Source organism: the organism of the source record quoted next, unplaced genomic scaffold, assembly GCF_019419815.1.
Source record: "Pyrus x bretschneideri cultivar Hongxiangsu unplaced genomic scaffold, Pyrus_bretschneideri_v1 Contig4, whole genome shotgun sequence".
NCBI classification, from domain to species: Eukaryota; Viridiplantae; Streptophyta; class Magnoliopsida; order Rosales; family Rosaceae; genus Pyrus; species Pyrus x bretschneideri.
The window spans coordinates 7,938,868-7,952,450 of NW_025999723.1; the positions used below are offsets into that span (position 1 = coordinate 7,938,868).

Genomic DNA, 13,583 nt, shown 5'->3' on the forward strand with positions numbered 1-13,583 from the left:
CCCTTTTGTATCTTGTAAGTTGTTAGTTTGTAAAAGGAATAATCTTGAGCTCTCTCCCCGCCACATGTCCATCTTCTTTGTGATTGACCCGCAGTTGAAAAGTATAACAAAAATATATGATGAGCACGTAATTTCCCTTTTGACTATGCCATTTTGGGTTTTGGTCATTTTCTAATTCCAAAGATATGGAATTGTTATGTATTTAAAAAATAAAATAGGAAAACTAATGAAAAATACTTGAAAATTTTGAGTTTTAACAATAAGAATAAAATAAAGGGTAAACTGAATAGTACTAGAATTGATTTTTTAGTGTAAAAATGTGGTTTTTCCTTAAAATGAACAGTATTGGGAGCTTTTTGTTAAAGTTTCCTAAAAAGAAAGTCGGATTTTCAATATAATGTTAACAAGTTGTTGATAATATTGATAGATAACATGTCAGTAACCAAATGAATCAAAGTTTTACGAATACAAAATTCAGTTGAGATGATAAATCCCACATCGAGAAAAATGAGGAATTTGCATGTGCTTATAAGTAATTAGATTACTCCTCATATTATCAATTAAATTTGTAGTTAAACCTCAATTTTTTTTTCTTTCAAATCCGTCATATTCCTTAGAGCAATTCCACCCCTAAAGACTTTGTGCCAGCACCCAGTGCATTTATCCACTCAAGTGAACAGTGATAGATCCCAGTGAACAGTAATAGGCCAAAGCATCTCCACCCCTAAAACAAAATAGCCTAGTCAATTTTATTAAAATATTATTAATTTTTATTATAAAATAATAAAATTTAATAATCTGATTTTTAATTTCTGAGTTTCTCCCCACAACTACTCCTCGGACCAGAGCACGCCAACAACACCCCCCCCCCCAAATCTCCACCCTCCATCAAATCCCCACCTCTCCTTCACTCTCCGCTTCCTCTCCGCCGCCCTCTGCGGTTTGACTCGCCCCAAACTAGTCTACATTGGCGCTCGGGCTCGCTAGCTCCAAACCCGCCGCCTCTGGACCTATGCCCTGACCTTCAGTTGCATCGCCAGCTTCAACCTGACGTCATGTAGGCTGGTCCCAAGTTCGGTCAATTTTGGGCTGGCCTAGAGACCAGCTTGGGCTGGGAGCCAGGCAATCCCGTGGGCTGGAGAAACTTCCCTAGGTGCTGGGCCATTTTTTTGGCTGTGTGCCAACCTATCCCACCCTTGGTGGAAGTGCTCTTACACATGTTAAGTCAAGTCAATAATAATTTCTAACAAATCCAATCTTCTGAGAAATGTTTCTAAATTTGCACGCCAAGTATTACCAAGTAAAAGTTTGCTGATTTGTTTACGTAATTTTGATAAGTACTTGGAGATAAAGGTGGCACACATTGACAGAGCCTGACTGATATGCTACACTTACACTCACTTGAATAAGTCTTAAAAGAAATCTTGAATTTTTTGTCCTTACCTTTTCCCTTTTCCCTTATAAATGACAAGGACGAATCATTATTTTGGATGCAAAAGCACTTTTTGGTAGCGAGCTTTTTTCAGTAGAATTAAGTTGTAATGGCTGAACTCGCTAAAGAGCGTACACTAGAGGAAACACCGACATGGGCTGTTGCTGTGGTCTGTTTTGTGTTGCTTGCAGTTTCAATCTTCATTGAACATACGATCCACCTCATAGGAAAGGTAATTAATATTCTCAATTCATAAATTATTTAAGATTATCTCTGGAGAAATTCAAATATACAGATTATGCATACAAATGCAACCAAATCCAATGTAGTAAGGGTGATCCCCTGCGTTTGAATTACGGAATAAGTAAAATAACGTAGTGGTATTTCACTTTCGCCGTTTCCTGCTTCCACTTATACTGCAACTCTCAAGTTTCCGAATTGGGACTAATTTGCAACTGCTATTGTTCTTCTTGCATCATTTTTAGTGGCTAGCAAGGAAAGACAAGAGAGCTCTAGTTGAAGCACTTGAGAAGATCAAATCCGGTATATAACCATCTAATTGTGGTCATTTATTTTCCTTTTTTTTTTTTTTTGGATTTATAAAGAGTTATTTTGGTTCATGGCCTAACCATTTTCTTTGTTGTCTTTGTATTCTTTGAAGAGCTTATGCTGTTGGGATTTTTATCCTTGCTCCTAACTGTGCTGCAAGGACCAATCTCTGATATATGCATATCAAAAAGTATTGGAGCCACTTGGCATCCCTGCAAATATAATAAGTCATCAAAATCTGGAAAGAATGGTAGGAAACTTCTTGAGATCTTCAATCCCAGGCGCAGATTAGCAGTAAAAGGATATGATTACTGCACAGAGAAGGTAAAAACTAAGGGATAGTTAGTTACTATTATCTTTTTACCATGTGTTTGTGAGGGATATAATTGACTGAACTTTTTCTGCAGGGAAAAGTAGCCTTTGTGTCTTCATATGGGATTCACCAACTCCATATTTTTATCTTTGTGTTAGCAGTTTTTCATGTGCTCTACTGCATCCTTACCTTGGGTTTGGGAAGATACAAGGTAAAACTAGCAATTTTTTTACGGTCTTGGAATCTCTCTCTCTCTCTCTCTCTCTCTCATCTTTTCATTGTTGTTTTGGATTTACAGATGAGAACGTGGAAGGTTTGGGAGAAAGAGACAAAATCAATTGATTACCGCCAGTTCTATAATGGTTTGTAATTCACTTCAATTTAATTTATTTACCAAACCCTTTTATTAACTTCAAAGCTATGTGGGCCCTATCCCAGATTATGAATGGTTTAAGCATCCAAATCATTCTTTATCATATGATTGATTTTCTAGTTCATGTTTTTCGTTCTTAAAGAACGATTAATTGGTGCCCAGATTGACTTTCAAGTCCTCAATACATAATCTTTCTGGAATCTTTCTGTTGACCCCTTTTTTTTTCACAATTATTTCCATTGCAGATTCAGAAAGGTTTAGGTTTGCAAGGGATACATCATTTGGACGAAGACATTTGAACTTCTGGAGCAAGTCACCAGTCTCCCTTTGGATTGTAAGTAACATGTCACTATGAGGTTCAACCTTGTTTCTTGATCAACAAGTCAACTTTAAAACTCAGTGTTAAGCTTCTTTAAAAATAAAAAAATAAAAAAAATAAAAAAACCCTCACGTATAGTGCAATGCAATAACAGTTGGACGCAATAATAGTAACGTTAGGGTTTTTCTTCAAAATAGTGCTTTAAGTGTTATTTAATATGAAATGGAGTTTCGAGACATTGGATTGGGCATGATTTAAGGGTGTTCTAATTGTTTCTCCTTCTTCTTCCTCAGGTCTCTTTCTTTAGACAATTTTCCCACTCAGTTACAAAGGTTGATTACTTAACTCTGAGGCATGGATTTATCATGGTGAGTCCAACATCTGCCCAAGTTTTTTGCATCCGCGATTGATGCCAGTCGTAAAGGGATTCAATTTCTATGCGTTGTGATTTCAGGCACATTTGGCACCAGGAAGTGAGTCAACATTTGATTTTCAGAAGTACATAAACAGATCAGTTGAAGAGGATTTCAAAGTTATTGTGGGGATTAGGTTGGTGTTCTTAATTGAAGCATCTAAACTCATTAGGTTCTTCAGTCAAATACTTGTCTTATAAACCTAACTTTTATTTCATTGATTAATGCAGTCCAATTATATGGTTCTCTGCAGTGCTGTTCTTGCTGTCCAACACTTATGGTAAGTGAGATATTCTTCGGAATTAATCTGGATACGAATCTCGGTTTGATTGTAACCTAACGGAGTACTCACGATGAACCGAATCAATTAAGGCTTCCTTTTGATAAATCCATTGATGAACTTTTCTTGTCTGACAAGGCTCTCAATCTGCTTAACCATGATTTTGTGCAAATTTGATTCCCATACATCTTGAATATTTTCGAAGGAAAGAAAAGAACTCAATTTGGTCTCATCTGTTTCTACTGTTATAAACTTATAGTGAACCTCTACGGTTTCATATTGATTCCGAAAATGTGATGAACCTTAATTTACTGACCAAGAATTGTTTCCTCTTTGGACAGGATGGTATTCTTATATTTGGCTACCAACCATCCCTTTAATTGTAAGTTCCACATAAAACATATCATTCAAGTTTCATGCATGCTACATACGTTTAGGCCTCGCCTGGTGGGTAGTGAGTTATCCAATCCTAAACACCGAACGAGGCCTTAAGGTCGTGAGCAACAAAGAAGATCCTGATGGTAATTAAAAACCTTGCAGATAGTCCTAATGGTTGGAACCAAACTACAAGTGACTATAACAAAGATGGGGCTGAGAATTCAGGAGAGCGGGGATGTGGTAAAGGGTGCACCTCTTGTTCAACCCAGTGATCACCTCTTTTGGTTCGGAAGCCCCCGCTTCATGCTCTATCTCCTCCACTTTGTTCTCTTTCAGGTACATCAAAACGCATCGAAATTTCATGTGTATTGTTTCTTCAATTCACTGATATTATATGCTCACATGCTGCTTTTCTGTGATCTTTTCCTCTTCATTGCAGAATGCATTTCAAATGGCCTTCTTTGCATGGAGTACAGTAAGCACATTTCCTCTCTAATTAAGATTTTTAATTAAACATCCAGTTTTATTTAGCAAATTAAAAAAACACTCCGACGACTAAAAGTTTTATACAAAAACACTTCACGAGCAATTGGAGGAAAAAACCCCTCGTCTATCTGCGTCTCGTATCCTAATCAATTGTTCTTTTCTCCTCCAGTATGAGTTTGGGATAACTTCTTGCTTCCACCGGAGCACTGAAGACATTGTCGTCAGGCTCTCATTCGGGTGAGCACTGAGCTTTACACACTTATCAATATTTGAACTTTCACTTTCTTATATGACCTGCTATTACTTCTATCTCGGCCAAAAATCCCGAACATGTGACTGCAGCACGTAGCTTGGTGATCCGGATGTAAGTGACACTATCACGTGTGTTCGGGGTTTTGGGGCGTGACAAACTTAGTCAATGAGTACAAATATTTTACTAGTGCACACAATACTAAATTGGTGATCTCCACAGGGTCATTGTACAAGTTTTATGCAGTTATGTGACTCTGCCTCTCTATGCTCTAGTAACTCAGGTAAAAATGATCTCGCTTCGTTTTGATTTTCCAGGGGGTACTAGAGTGATGAAGCCTTGATTTAACTTCGATTTACTTTGTTTTGTTTGATCAAATAGATGGGTTCGACCATGAAACCTACCGTTTTCAATGAGGGAGTGGCAGCAGCACTGAAAGATTGGCACCACAAAGCCAAAAAGAACACAAAACACAGCCGCCATTCACCTTCAACCACCCCATTCTCAAGCATGCCGCCAAGTCCCTTGCGCGGCACGTCCCCAGTTCATCTGCTGCACAACCACAACTACCGCAGCAATGACGATCAATTTTACGTATCTCCGAGCCAAGCAAACATTGAAATGGGTCATTGGGGCACTGAAGGGTCCTCACATTCACCAAACAACAATGTTGGACCTAGTGACGGGGATGAGATTAGGCAAATGACCAACGTTAGGGATCTGGATCAAGAGCCTGGCTCAACGGAATTGCCTCGATCTCCGCTTCCAGTTCGTCGTACCCAGTCTCAGCATGAAGTTGCCTTTAGGTCATCTGACTTTTCATTTGCAAAAGCCAACTGAACAAGTAGATGGAGTTGGATCATAGGACATGTTGCTAGCCACTTATTTCTCTCCATTTTTCCTTCCTATTTTGGTACGCTATATTTGGTTGAGCATTGCAGCAGTATATAGTGGCAAGGAGTAGGATGTTTCCATTCAATTGTATTGTATGTAGAAAAGTTTACTGCAGATGCATATGATGGTAATGTGAATTTTTTGCTCTTTTAGGCACCACACATTGTACTTTACACACACTTTCACTTTTACTAAAAATATACTTCTTCAACAATTCATTTCCCTTACTTTCTTCTCGCTTGTTAAGATATATCTCTGTTATTTGAGAGTTCATCTCAAAAGTTAGGATGTAAAGCAGGGGTGAAATCAAGATTTTGATTTATCAATCACGTGTAAGTGTTATACAGTATTAAAGTCATAAGTAATTAGAGACATTTCATGCTCACAAACACGACTGAATGTAACATTTTAAGAGTTTGAATTATGCTTTTACTGTTTTGGCTTGCCTACCGCAGATCATTCCACTTACTAAGATGCTTGATTGATATGATGTTTGAATTTGTAATATGCACTTTAGTCTCAGGTTCCTTTCTGTCCTTGTATGGTATCATTTAATTCACAATTATTGCTAAATGCTTCAATTTTAATTTTTATTAAAATCCTTTTGCATGGATATATGGCATCAAAAAAGATTCGTAATGATCACATCACCATCTTTTTCAATCTAATTCCAACAAGGTGAATGCTATGATTGCACACCACCTCCAATCAAAATTTTGATATTATCTTCTTATTATTTAAGTTTAACTTATAATGTTTGATATTATATTCTTATTAATTAAGTATAACTTTTTTTTTTTTTTTTTGGAACTTGTTGAATTTGTAATTAAGTAGGATACTTAAAAAGATATGTTGAGTAAGTGAGAACACACCTTAAACTCTCAATTGAGATCAAATTAAGCACATTTGAAACTCTCTAATTAATATCGACAAAAAAAAAACTTTCTAATTAATAATAATCACGGCGTGTCTCTGTGGTTAGAGACGAATTTAGACCCATATTTCATATCGCACATCTTGAGTTGAATTCTTTGTGCAATGGATCACAAGACCGTGGTTAGAAACGGCTAAAATGTCTCTATAAATCTTTGCGATCTTTAAAAGACTGTCATAACAAAGCTCGATACTTAAAAAAAAAAAAAAAAAAAAAAATACTCTCTCATTAATAAGGCAGACTCACCTCTAATGATGTTCTAATAAATCACTCTATAAGTGTTGTATGGATCAATAAAATTTTCTTGTTTGTTTTAGATTATAATTATATCATTTTTGTTGGATTAAACTATAAATTATTATGGGGTGTGATTCTAATCTTGTCATCAACAGCTAATGTCGTGCATCCATTGAAGTCTCAATAAAAGGAATTAAAAGAAGGATACAGAAACGAAAAAACAGAAAGACAGCCTCATCGCCACCACCGCTACCAGAAGCCGTTAAATCAGATATTGAATAGCAACCGTTGATCAGGAGGCGATTGATCATCGTGAGCCATGGAGGTCCGACCTAATCAGACGGCCGACAACTCATCGGCCACGCACCAGCAGCGTCAGCGCCATACAGCAGCAACTAGTCAGAAAAAGCCTCCTGCTTCTTCCGTCCCCGTCGACACCACCTCCGTTTCTCAAAGGTCAGTCCTTATATCTTTAGTTTCTGTTTGGATCCCGAGAAAATTCTCTTCTTCTTTTTTTTTTTTTTTTTTTTTTTTAATCAGCCCCGAGAAAATTCAAGTCCTAACTTCAGATGGCTTTTGTTTCAATTGTGCTGTAGGCTTCAGAAGGAGTTGATGTCTCTCATGGTATGCTCTCTCTCTCTCTCTCTCTCTCTCTCTCTCTCTCTCTCTCTCTCAATTCTTTGTTTTTTATTTTTCCTCAAATTTTCAAATTTGTGTACTTATTTTTTCGATTTCTTGCTGTCGTTGTTGATTTTTGTTGAAATCTCGAATTGGGTTTTATGTGGAAGCAAATTTAAGTTCATAAGTTGAAAACTTGAAGCATAATCGAGAAGAAAAAGAGGGAATTTATTGCTTATTGGTAATCATGGGATGATGGGTATGTATGATGCAGAGGTTAGGTAGGTGTGTGGAGCCTGTCGACTGCAAAGCTTCAAATTATGACTGCATGTGTGGTGATTCGGGAAGTCTCCACCATTATCACACTTTTCACTTGTAGGCAGTTGCTCATTGGAAGGATATATTGTTGTGTTAGTAAAATTTTCTCAGCCGAATAATATCGTCTTGAAGTTCAAGGCCTAAAAGTAGTCTGTTTGACATTGAAGTTTTATTCTTTACTAGACAGATTTTAATGATGAATGCATGACCGTATTTCTTGTTATGAGACTAGTAACGATTGTATTACTGATGTTTGTTTGTTCAACATCTACTGGTTCTTGTTTTCAGATGAGTGGAGGAGATCTTGGAGTATCGGCTTTTCCTGAAGGCGAGAGCATTTTTACATGGGTTGGCACAATCGAAGGTGGAAAAGGAACTATGTATGAGGGTTTATCATACAAGCTTTCTTTGCGTTTTCCTCTGGACTATCCTTTCAAGCCGCCGCAAGTCAAGTTTGAGACAATGTGCTTCCATCCAAATGTTGATCAGTTTGGCAACATATGTCTTGATATCCTGCAGGTATCTATCATTACATTTACAATAAAGAAACTGGTATCAAGCTTTGAGATACTAAACTCCAATAGGATAAACTGCTAACTGTCTATGACTGTAATATGGAGAAGTTAAAATTGATCATATGATGGTCACAGTGTTTTTTGTATCGAGGAATTTGGTCCACCATATGATTACATGAGGGACCTTATGGAAAATTAGTATCGGTGGGATAAATCTAAATGTTTGCTCACATAGTTGTGTAGAAGAGAGGGTATATAAATTAGTTTCAGTTGGATAATTCGAATTGTGATGCTTTTTCCATTCAGGGTGTTGCCCACATGTAAATGCCCTGATTCAGGAGCGCTGCTTAGATGGCAGTATGCCAGTGCCCCTTACCCAGGGGCGTTGCGGTGCCCACATGAATGTGCCAACCTTGACAACGTCACAGCAGCCAGAGTAGTTCTCATGGCTGCCATGACCATCTTCATGCAGAACTATAGAAAAAAAAAAAAAAATCAGATCAGGATCATATGGGTAATTTGAGAACATTGATGGAAGGGTTGCGGAATACAAATATTATTTTATTATCATGGAGGGGGGGTGATAGTGTCGGTCTATAAGTCTATTGTTGATTGAGTTTCCTTTCTTTCAGTTTCATGTATTTTCAAAAAGCTGATATTGTTCCTTTGCTATATGTGGCACAGGACAAGTGGTCTTCAGCATATGACTGCAGGACTATACTTCTGTCCATTCAAAGTCTGTTGGGAGGTAAGCTTGCTCTTATATGCATGAACTTTCTCGTAGATTTCATTTGTTCTTGCCTGACGATTTAGTTCTTACCTGCAGAGCCAAACCCGGAGAGTCCCCTCAACAGCTATGCTGCTGCACTGTGGAGTAATAAGGAAGGTTAGTTACTCCCTATAATTCTTATCTAATGTTTTTTAAACTGGGATTCAAAAACTTATCGTTAGATGTCCTTTATTTCAACCACCTTCCAGTCCATCCTAGTTTCAAGACTTTGTAGCTTACGAATTCACCATGAGATTTGTTACTTTCCACAAGCTGTAAAATGTCAACCTGGTAAACTAATGTTTCGTAGTTGAACATCATGAAATATGATTCCCAATGATGAAGTGCGTATTCTTCCTGATCTGGATTGTGCAGACCTCTTATAAAACTCTTGTTCTTATATTTTTCTTTTACAGATTACAAAAAAATGGTCCACCGACAGTACTTTGCTGGAGAATCATTGGAGAGCTGATTTGTACATAGAACTCACGACAGATGACAAAATTGTTATGTGGCCCCTTGATTTGTGTGCAGCTCCGGTGAGGTGAAATTCTGCAACGGAAAGTATAGTTTCTTTCTCATGGAATCCCGGGGTGATGGAAACCCTGGCCAAGTTGTTTATACTGCCTGTCCTCTCTGATATCTTTGCTAAATAAAGGCATTAAGAAGTTGTAAATTTGGTTGAATCAAATGAAGGTGAAAACTGTTTGTCTAATGACTGGAGGCACCATTCCTGCATCTTTCTTAACTTCTCCAATTGGTTTATTGCTGTTATCATGTTTTTGGCACGATGTTTATAATTTTGGCATAAGAATTGACCTTAAACTGTGAGGTGACAGCGAGTCGATCGAGAGTCATACTTTTGAGAGAGACTCCTTATCATTTCTCCATGTCTATTGGGTAGTGGATAGTGATGTAGTGTAGTGATTCTTTTTATGTCTGAACTAGATTGAGTAGTAATATCAAAAGAAACCACTTGTCCAATGAAGGACCACTTTCGATCAACAGAAGTCCATGTTGTATCTCTACGAAGTACAAAAAAATGCTGTCTGACGACGATCCTTGCATAGACCATAACAATGCAATCATTTGTCGCGTGATAATGAACTCATGTCATGCAAGTCTTTCTGCCACAACGGAGGTTGCTGTGCCGCTGGTTATGTCACAAACCACGAGGAAGAAAAGGGTTTTCCATTTTCTAAAGAGCGATGCTAGGAACAAAGGTTGGTATACTAATTGAGGAAGTTTTCTCCGGTAGAAGAGAGGGAGTGGCAAGTTGTAATTATATGAAAGTGAAAGGTTATTAAAAGAGTGTTTGTACTGAGAATTTTGGTGAATAAAAGTTTTCCACATGAGACTAATTCGGGAATAAACAGCGTCCCATCAAACAAGCATCCTTTTAAATCCAAGATACAAATATATATATGCTAGAAGATGTATTTGTACAACATGAAAAAATGGCCCCAAATGTTTCAAGAGAGATCGACAGCGCATGCCTCTTTCGAATTTCTACGGAGAGCGGGAACACACAGAAAAAAATAGAAAAGCCTCCTCTTCAAAGAACAGAAACGACACGAGTTCCCAAGCAATTAAACATTCTCCGCGGCATCTCTTCCTGACTCTTCTGTACCGTGCGCTGCAGCCAGCCTCTCAGCTGCCAATCTTTCTTCGAGAGCTCGAGCACCTCTTTCTCTGCAAGAGACAGCAACAAAAATGAATATCTTTTTCCCCAATTATTTGATTATTAATCTCCTTAGCTAATAACATGTTGGCTATCTAGTGGCATGTATTCATCCTTAAGGATCCGGAGTTCAAAGATCCCATGTTCAAGCCTGTGTAAACAGTAAGGGTGTGATTTATGATGGGAAGGTTACCCTCCACAGTTCATCCGAACGAGGAACCTATCAATTTTGTTTCGGAGATGTAACATTTAACATTCAAGCTGGATGCTGTTTGAGACCAGAAACGTCACCTTCTTCTTGATGCTTCAATGGGGTCAGATCCAGGCAATGACGTACTGCCCAGGGTGTGACCTTGGGATTCATTGGAAGCTTCAGATCTTCCACAGAGCATCCGATGGAATATAGATGCAACAGGATCGATGACTGGCCTGCAAGAATTAACAAGAAACACTTAAGAGCAATGGAAACTACGGATATTCTATCTTGAATTGAAGAGTTTGAAAATAATGGTAATTATGTACCTCAAAAATTCAGGGAAGAATGTAGAAAATGCAAAATCTTCACTTGGATCACCCTTGAGTTTTGTTTCTGGTTTACTCTGCCAGTATCTTAGGTAAATCCAACTCGTATAGGTTCCAAATATTAAGATTGGAAGATGTGTTGCTGACTTTTCTGTCCAGAAGCTTATGGCAATGGACAACAATAGCAAGATAGATGGTAACCACTGCACATGATTGAAACCAACACCAAACAGAGAGTTTTAGGAATATTTAATAACCTGCAGAAATTTTCACCAAAAGTCCAAACCTTAGCTTTTATTTTCAATAAAGGCAACTCCTGGTCGGGGATGATTTGCTTGATGCCAACTAAGAAACCTGAAAGGACTCCGTGGAAGCCAGAAACAGGCATATATCTAGCACAAATGAACCAAATAAAGCAACAATATTTAGAATAAGATAAGAGAGCAAACAAACCAGGCTACCACATGTACAAAAATTATTATGTACTATAAAATAGATGAACAATGGAATATATGTATTGACAGTTGCAGAATGATCTGTTTAAACATTTGTGTGCTGTTCGAGTTTAGAGTTAGATTCAAATTTACCAAGTTCATCATTCACTTCCATTTACTCATCTTGACTTTCGTATTACTAATAAACCAACATGCTACAAGAGGTAGACAGAAGCAATAAAGCTGAAAATGTAGGAAGCAACGAAAACAAGGACAAAAACATGAACCACTAGCATTGCAAAAACTTTTATTTCTCAGACTGTTAACCGATTTCTTAGTACTTACAGGTAAAATTCCGTCATTGTAATGTAATACATAGCGATAGCAGTGACGAAAGTGCATATGGAAGTTAGGAAGTTAACTACAAAGATGAACTTGAAGAACTCCCTAGAACCCCACACAGGTTCAAGCAGCTTCCCTATAAAAAGAAGACCAAGAGTGCTGATAACAACCTGTTAAATAAGTGTGGAAGTCAGTAGTATTTTTCATTAAAAGTAGACTGTGGCGGGTCAAGAAATCTCCTCCAGTATATGACTACATCACAGAAAAATTGTTTATGGAATCAGAAGCGCATACCCCATATATTGATTGTTCAATGTAACCGGATGTAATGAGGTTCCAGACAAAAGGAATCGTCCTACAAAGCAGAAGGTTGGATTAGAATTAAGTTAGAGGTTCCAAATTCAAAAATATGAGCTTGCTCTCGCTCTTCATTAGATAGAGTGAACACACATAGGGATGCAATATCAATCATGTAAACCTCAACATAGTCAGATTATAAACCTGCTCAACTGGAATTCAGTTAAACAAATTTACGAAGAAAAACTAAGGCATAGTGTAATGAAGGCACAGATATTAAGACCAATGGAGAAACCCAAAAAGACCCAAAGAACAAGGAGCATAGAGTGCATACACAGAACCGGGCCTAAAATGGATCTGATTCAAAAAATTTAAGGAGGAGGCGCTAAGCTTCACTTGGAAAATCAAGTTCTAAGTTTCGGAAATACAGAATCTACACAAAAACGAAGTCTGTGATCCCATACACTGCATCCCTAGTAAATTGTAATACAAATATACAAAAGAGTTAACATCAGCATCCCCTGCTACAACCTCACAAAATTTTCACAAAACCCATTCCTGTACACAGATTTACGCAATATTTCACCATTCATTTTAGCAAATTCCCAATTCACAAGTCAACAAACCCAAAATTTCCCTCGTACCGTCGAGGTTTCCAAAAAAAAAAAAAAAAAAAAGTCAACAAACCCAAAATCGAACGGTGCAGGTGTCCGAACCGAGAAAAAGATACCTGGCGGGAATGAGAGCGAGGTAATCAACGGCGTGAGGGAGAAGCTGAACCACAATGTGGCCTCCAATAAGAACCACCGCCAAGCCCTTGCATAGCCGAGTGAACCCAGAGAACGCACCCGCGCTCTGCAACACCCACAGTAAAAAATTCGAATTGGAAAACGCAAATCGGAAGGAAATTGAAGAAAATTCAAAAGCTTTACCCCTGAGAGTGATGGAGTGCTCATGGGCGGCGGTCGGTTTGCCCGGTGGATTTGGGGCGGCGATAAGAGATCGGAGAATCGGATTTTGGGTGAAGGGAAGGTTTGGGATCGTAAGGATAGCGGATCGGCCCGATCGGAGGAGGAGTGTTTGATCAGCCGGTGAATATTAAATACAAAAATGGGTTCTTTGGAGTTTACTTCGCCCAAATGTTAAAATTAGTTGGCTTGTTATTTTGGCTTTTTCATAAAAGTGTACTTGGATTGAGGTTACAAGGTTGTACAAAATAGGAGAGAAAC

The 13,583-nt window shown here is 38.0% G+C and overlaps 3 protein-coding genes across 4 annotated transcripts; 2 read left to right on the forward strand and 1 right to left on the reverse strand.

The window, feature by feature from the left end:
• Positions 1–1,278: 1,278 nt before the first annotated feature.
• LOC103926630 (MLO-like protein 6) lies at positions 1,279–5,846 on the forward strand. Of its 2 annotated transcripts, XM_048564972.1 has the most exons (16): positions 1,279–1,664; positions 1,918–1,975; positions 2,094–2,305; positions 2,389–2,505; positions 2,593–2,656; positions 2,913–3,001; positions 3,280–3,354; positions 3,441–3,535; positions 3,630–3,679; positions 4,021–4,061; positions 4,220–4,393; positions 4,497–4,532; positions 4,713–4,780; positions 5,016–5,076; positions 5,175–5,289; positions 5,332–5,846. In XM_048564972.1, the coding sequence occupies exons 1-16, from the start codon at positions 1,542–1,544 to the stop codon at positions 5,631–5,633; spliced, it is 1,680 nt and encodes a 559-aa protein (XP_048420929.1). In that variant the 5' UTR covers positions 1,279–1,541; the 3' UTR covers positions 5,634–5,846. The 2 variants fall into 2 exon arrangements, with proteins under 2 accessions (XP_048420929.1, XP_009333712.2); XM_009335437.3 differs by having other exon boundaries at positions 1,371–1,664; positions 5,175–5,846.
• Positions 5,847–6,901: 1,055 nt separating this feature from the next.
• LOC103926629 (probable ubiquitin-conjugating enzyme E2 C) lies at positions 6,902–9,816 on the forward strand. Its single transcript, XM_009335436.3, has 6 exons — positions 6,902–7,314; positions 7,455–7,482; positions 8,083–8,313; positions 8,994–9,057; positions 9,136–9,195; positions 9,495–9,816. The coding sequence occupies exons 1-6, from the start codon at positions 7,178–7,180 to the stop codon at positions 9,548–9,550; spliced, it is 576 nt and encodes a 191-aa protein (XP_009333711.2). The 5' UTR covers positions 6,902–7,177; the 3' UTR covers positions 9,551–9,816.
• Positions 9,817–10,616: 800 nt separating this feature from the next.
• LOC103926628 (rhomboid-like protein 19) lies at positions 10,617–13,448 on the reverse strand. Its single transcript, XM_009335435.3, has 8 exons — positions 13,287–13,448; positions 13,085–13,209; positions 12,352–12,412; positions 12,061–12,227; positions 11,568–11,673; positions 11,282–11,484; positions 11,051–11,188; positions 10,617–10,770 (listed from the first exon to the last, which is right to left on the reverse strand). Exons 1-8 carry the CDS (start codon positions 13,308–13,310, stop codon positions 10,668–10,670), a joined length of 927 nt encoding a protein of 308 aa, XP_009333710.2. The 5' UTR covers positions 13,311–13,448; the 3' UTR covers positions 10,617–10,667.
• Positions 13,449–13,583: the final 135 nt, after the last annotated feature.

Excerpts from the sequence above, each read along its gene's own strand:
- LOC103926630 (XM_009335437.3), top strand. The coding sequence starts at position 1,542 with ATGGCTGAACTCGCTAAAGAGCGTACACTAGAGGAAACACCGACATGG. Across the intron at positions 2,657-2,912 it reads TTACCGCCAGTTCTATAATG|ATTCAGAAAGGTTTAGGTTT; the intron begins GTTTGTAATTCA and ends TTTCCATTGCAG. Across the intron at positions 3,355-3,440 it reads TGAGGCATGGATTTATCATG|GCACATTTGGCACCAGGAAG; the intron begins GTGAGTCCAACA and ends TTGTGATTTCAG.
- LOC103926629 (XM_009335436.3), top strand. The coding sequence starts at position 7,178 with ATGGAGGTCCGACCTAATCAGACGGCCGACAACTCATCGGCCACGCAC. Across the intron at positions 8,314-8,993 it reads TATGTCTTGATATCCTGCAG|GACAAGTGGTCTTCAGCATA; the intron begins GTATCTATCATT and ends TATGTGGCACAG. Across the intron at positions 9,196-9,494 it reads ACTGTGGAGTAATAAGGAAG|ATTACAAAAAAATGGTCCAC; the intron begins GTTAGTTACTCC and ends TTTCTTTTACAG.
- LOC103926628 (XM_009335435.3), bottom strand. The coding sequence starts at position 13,310 with ATGAGCACTCCATCACTCTCAGGG. Across the intron at positions 13,210-13,286 it reads GCACTCCATCACTCTCAGGG|AGCGCGGGTGCGTTCTCTGG; the intron begins GTAAAGCTTTTG and ends TGGGTGTTGCAG. Across the intron at positions 12,228-12,351 it reads TTGAACAATCAATATATGGG|GTTGTTATCAGCACTCTTGG; the intron begins GTATGCGCTTCT and ends CTTATTTAACAG.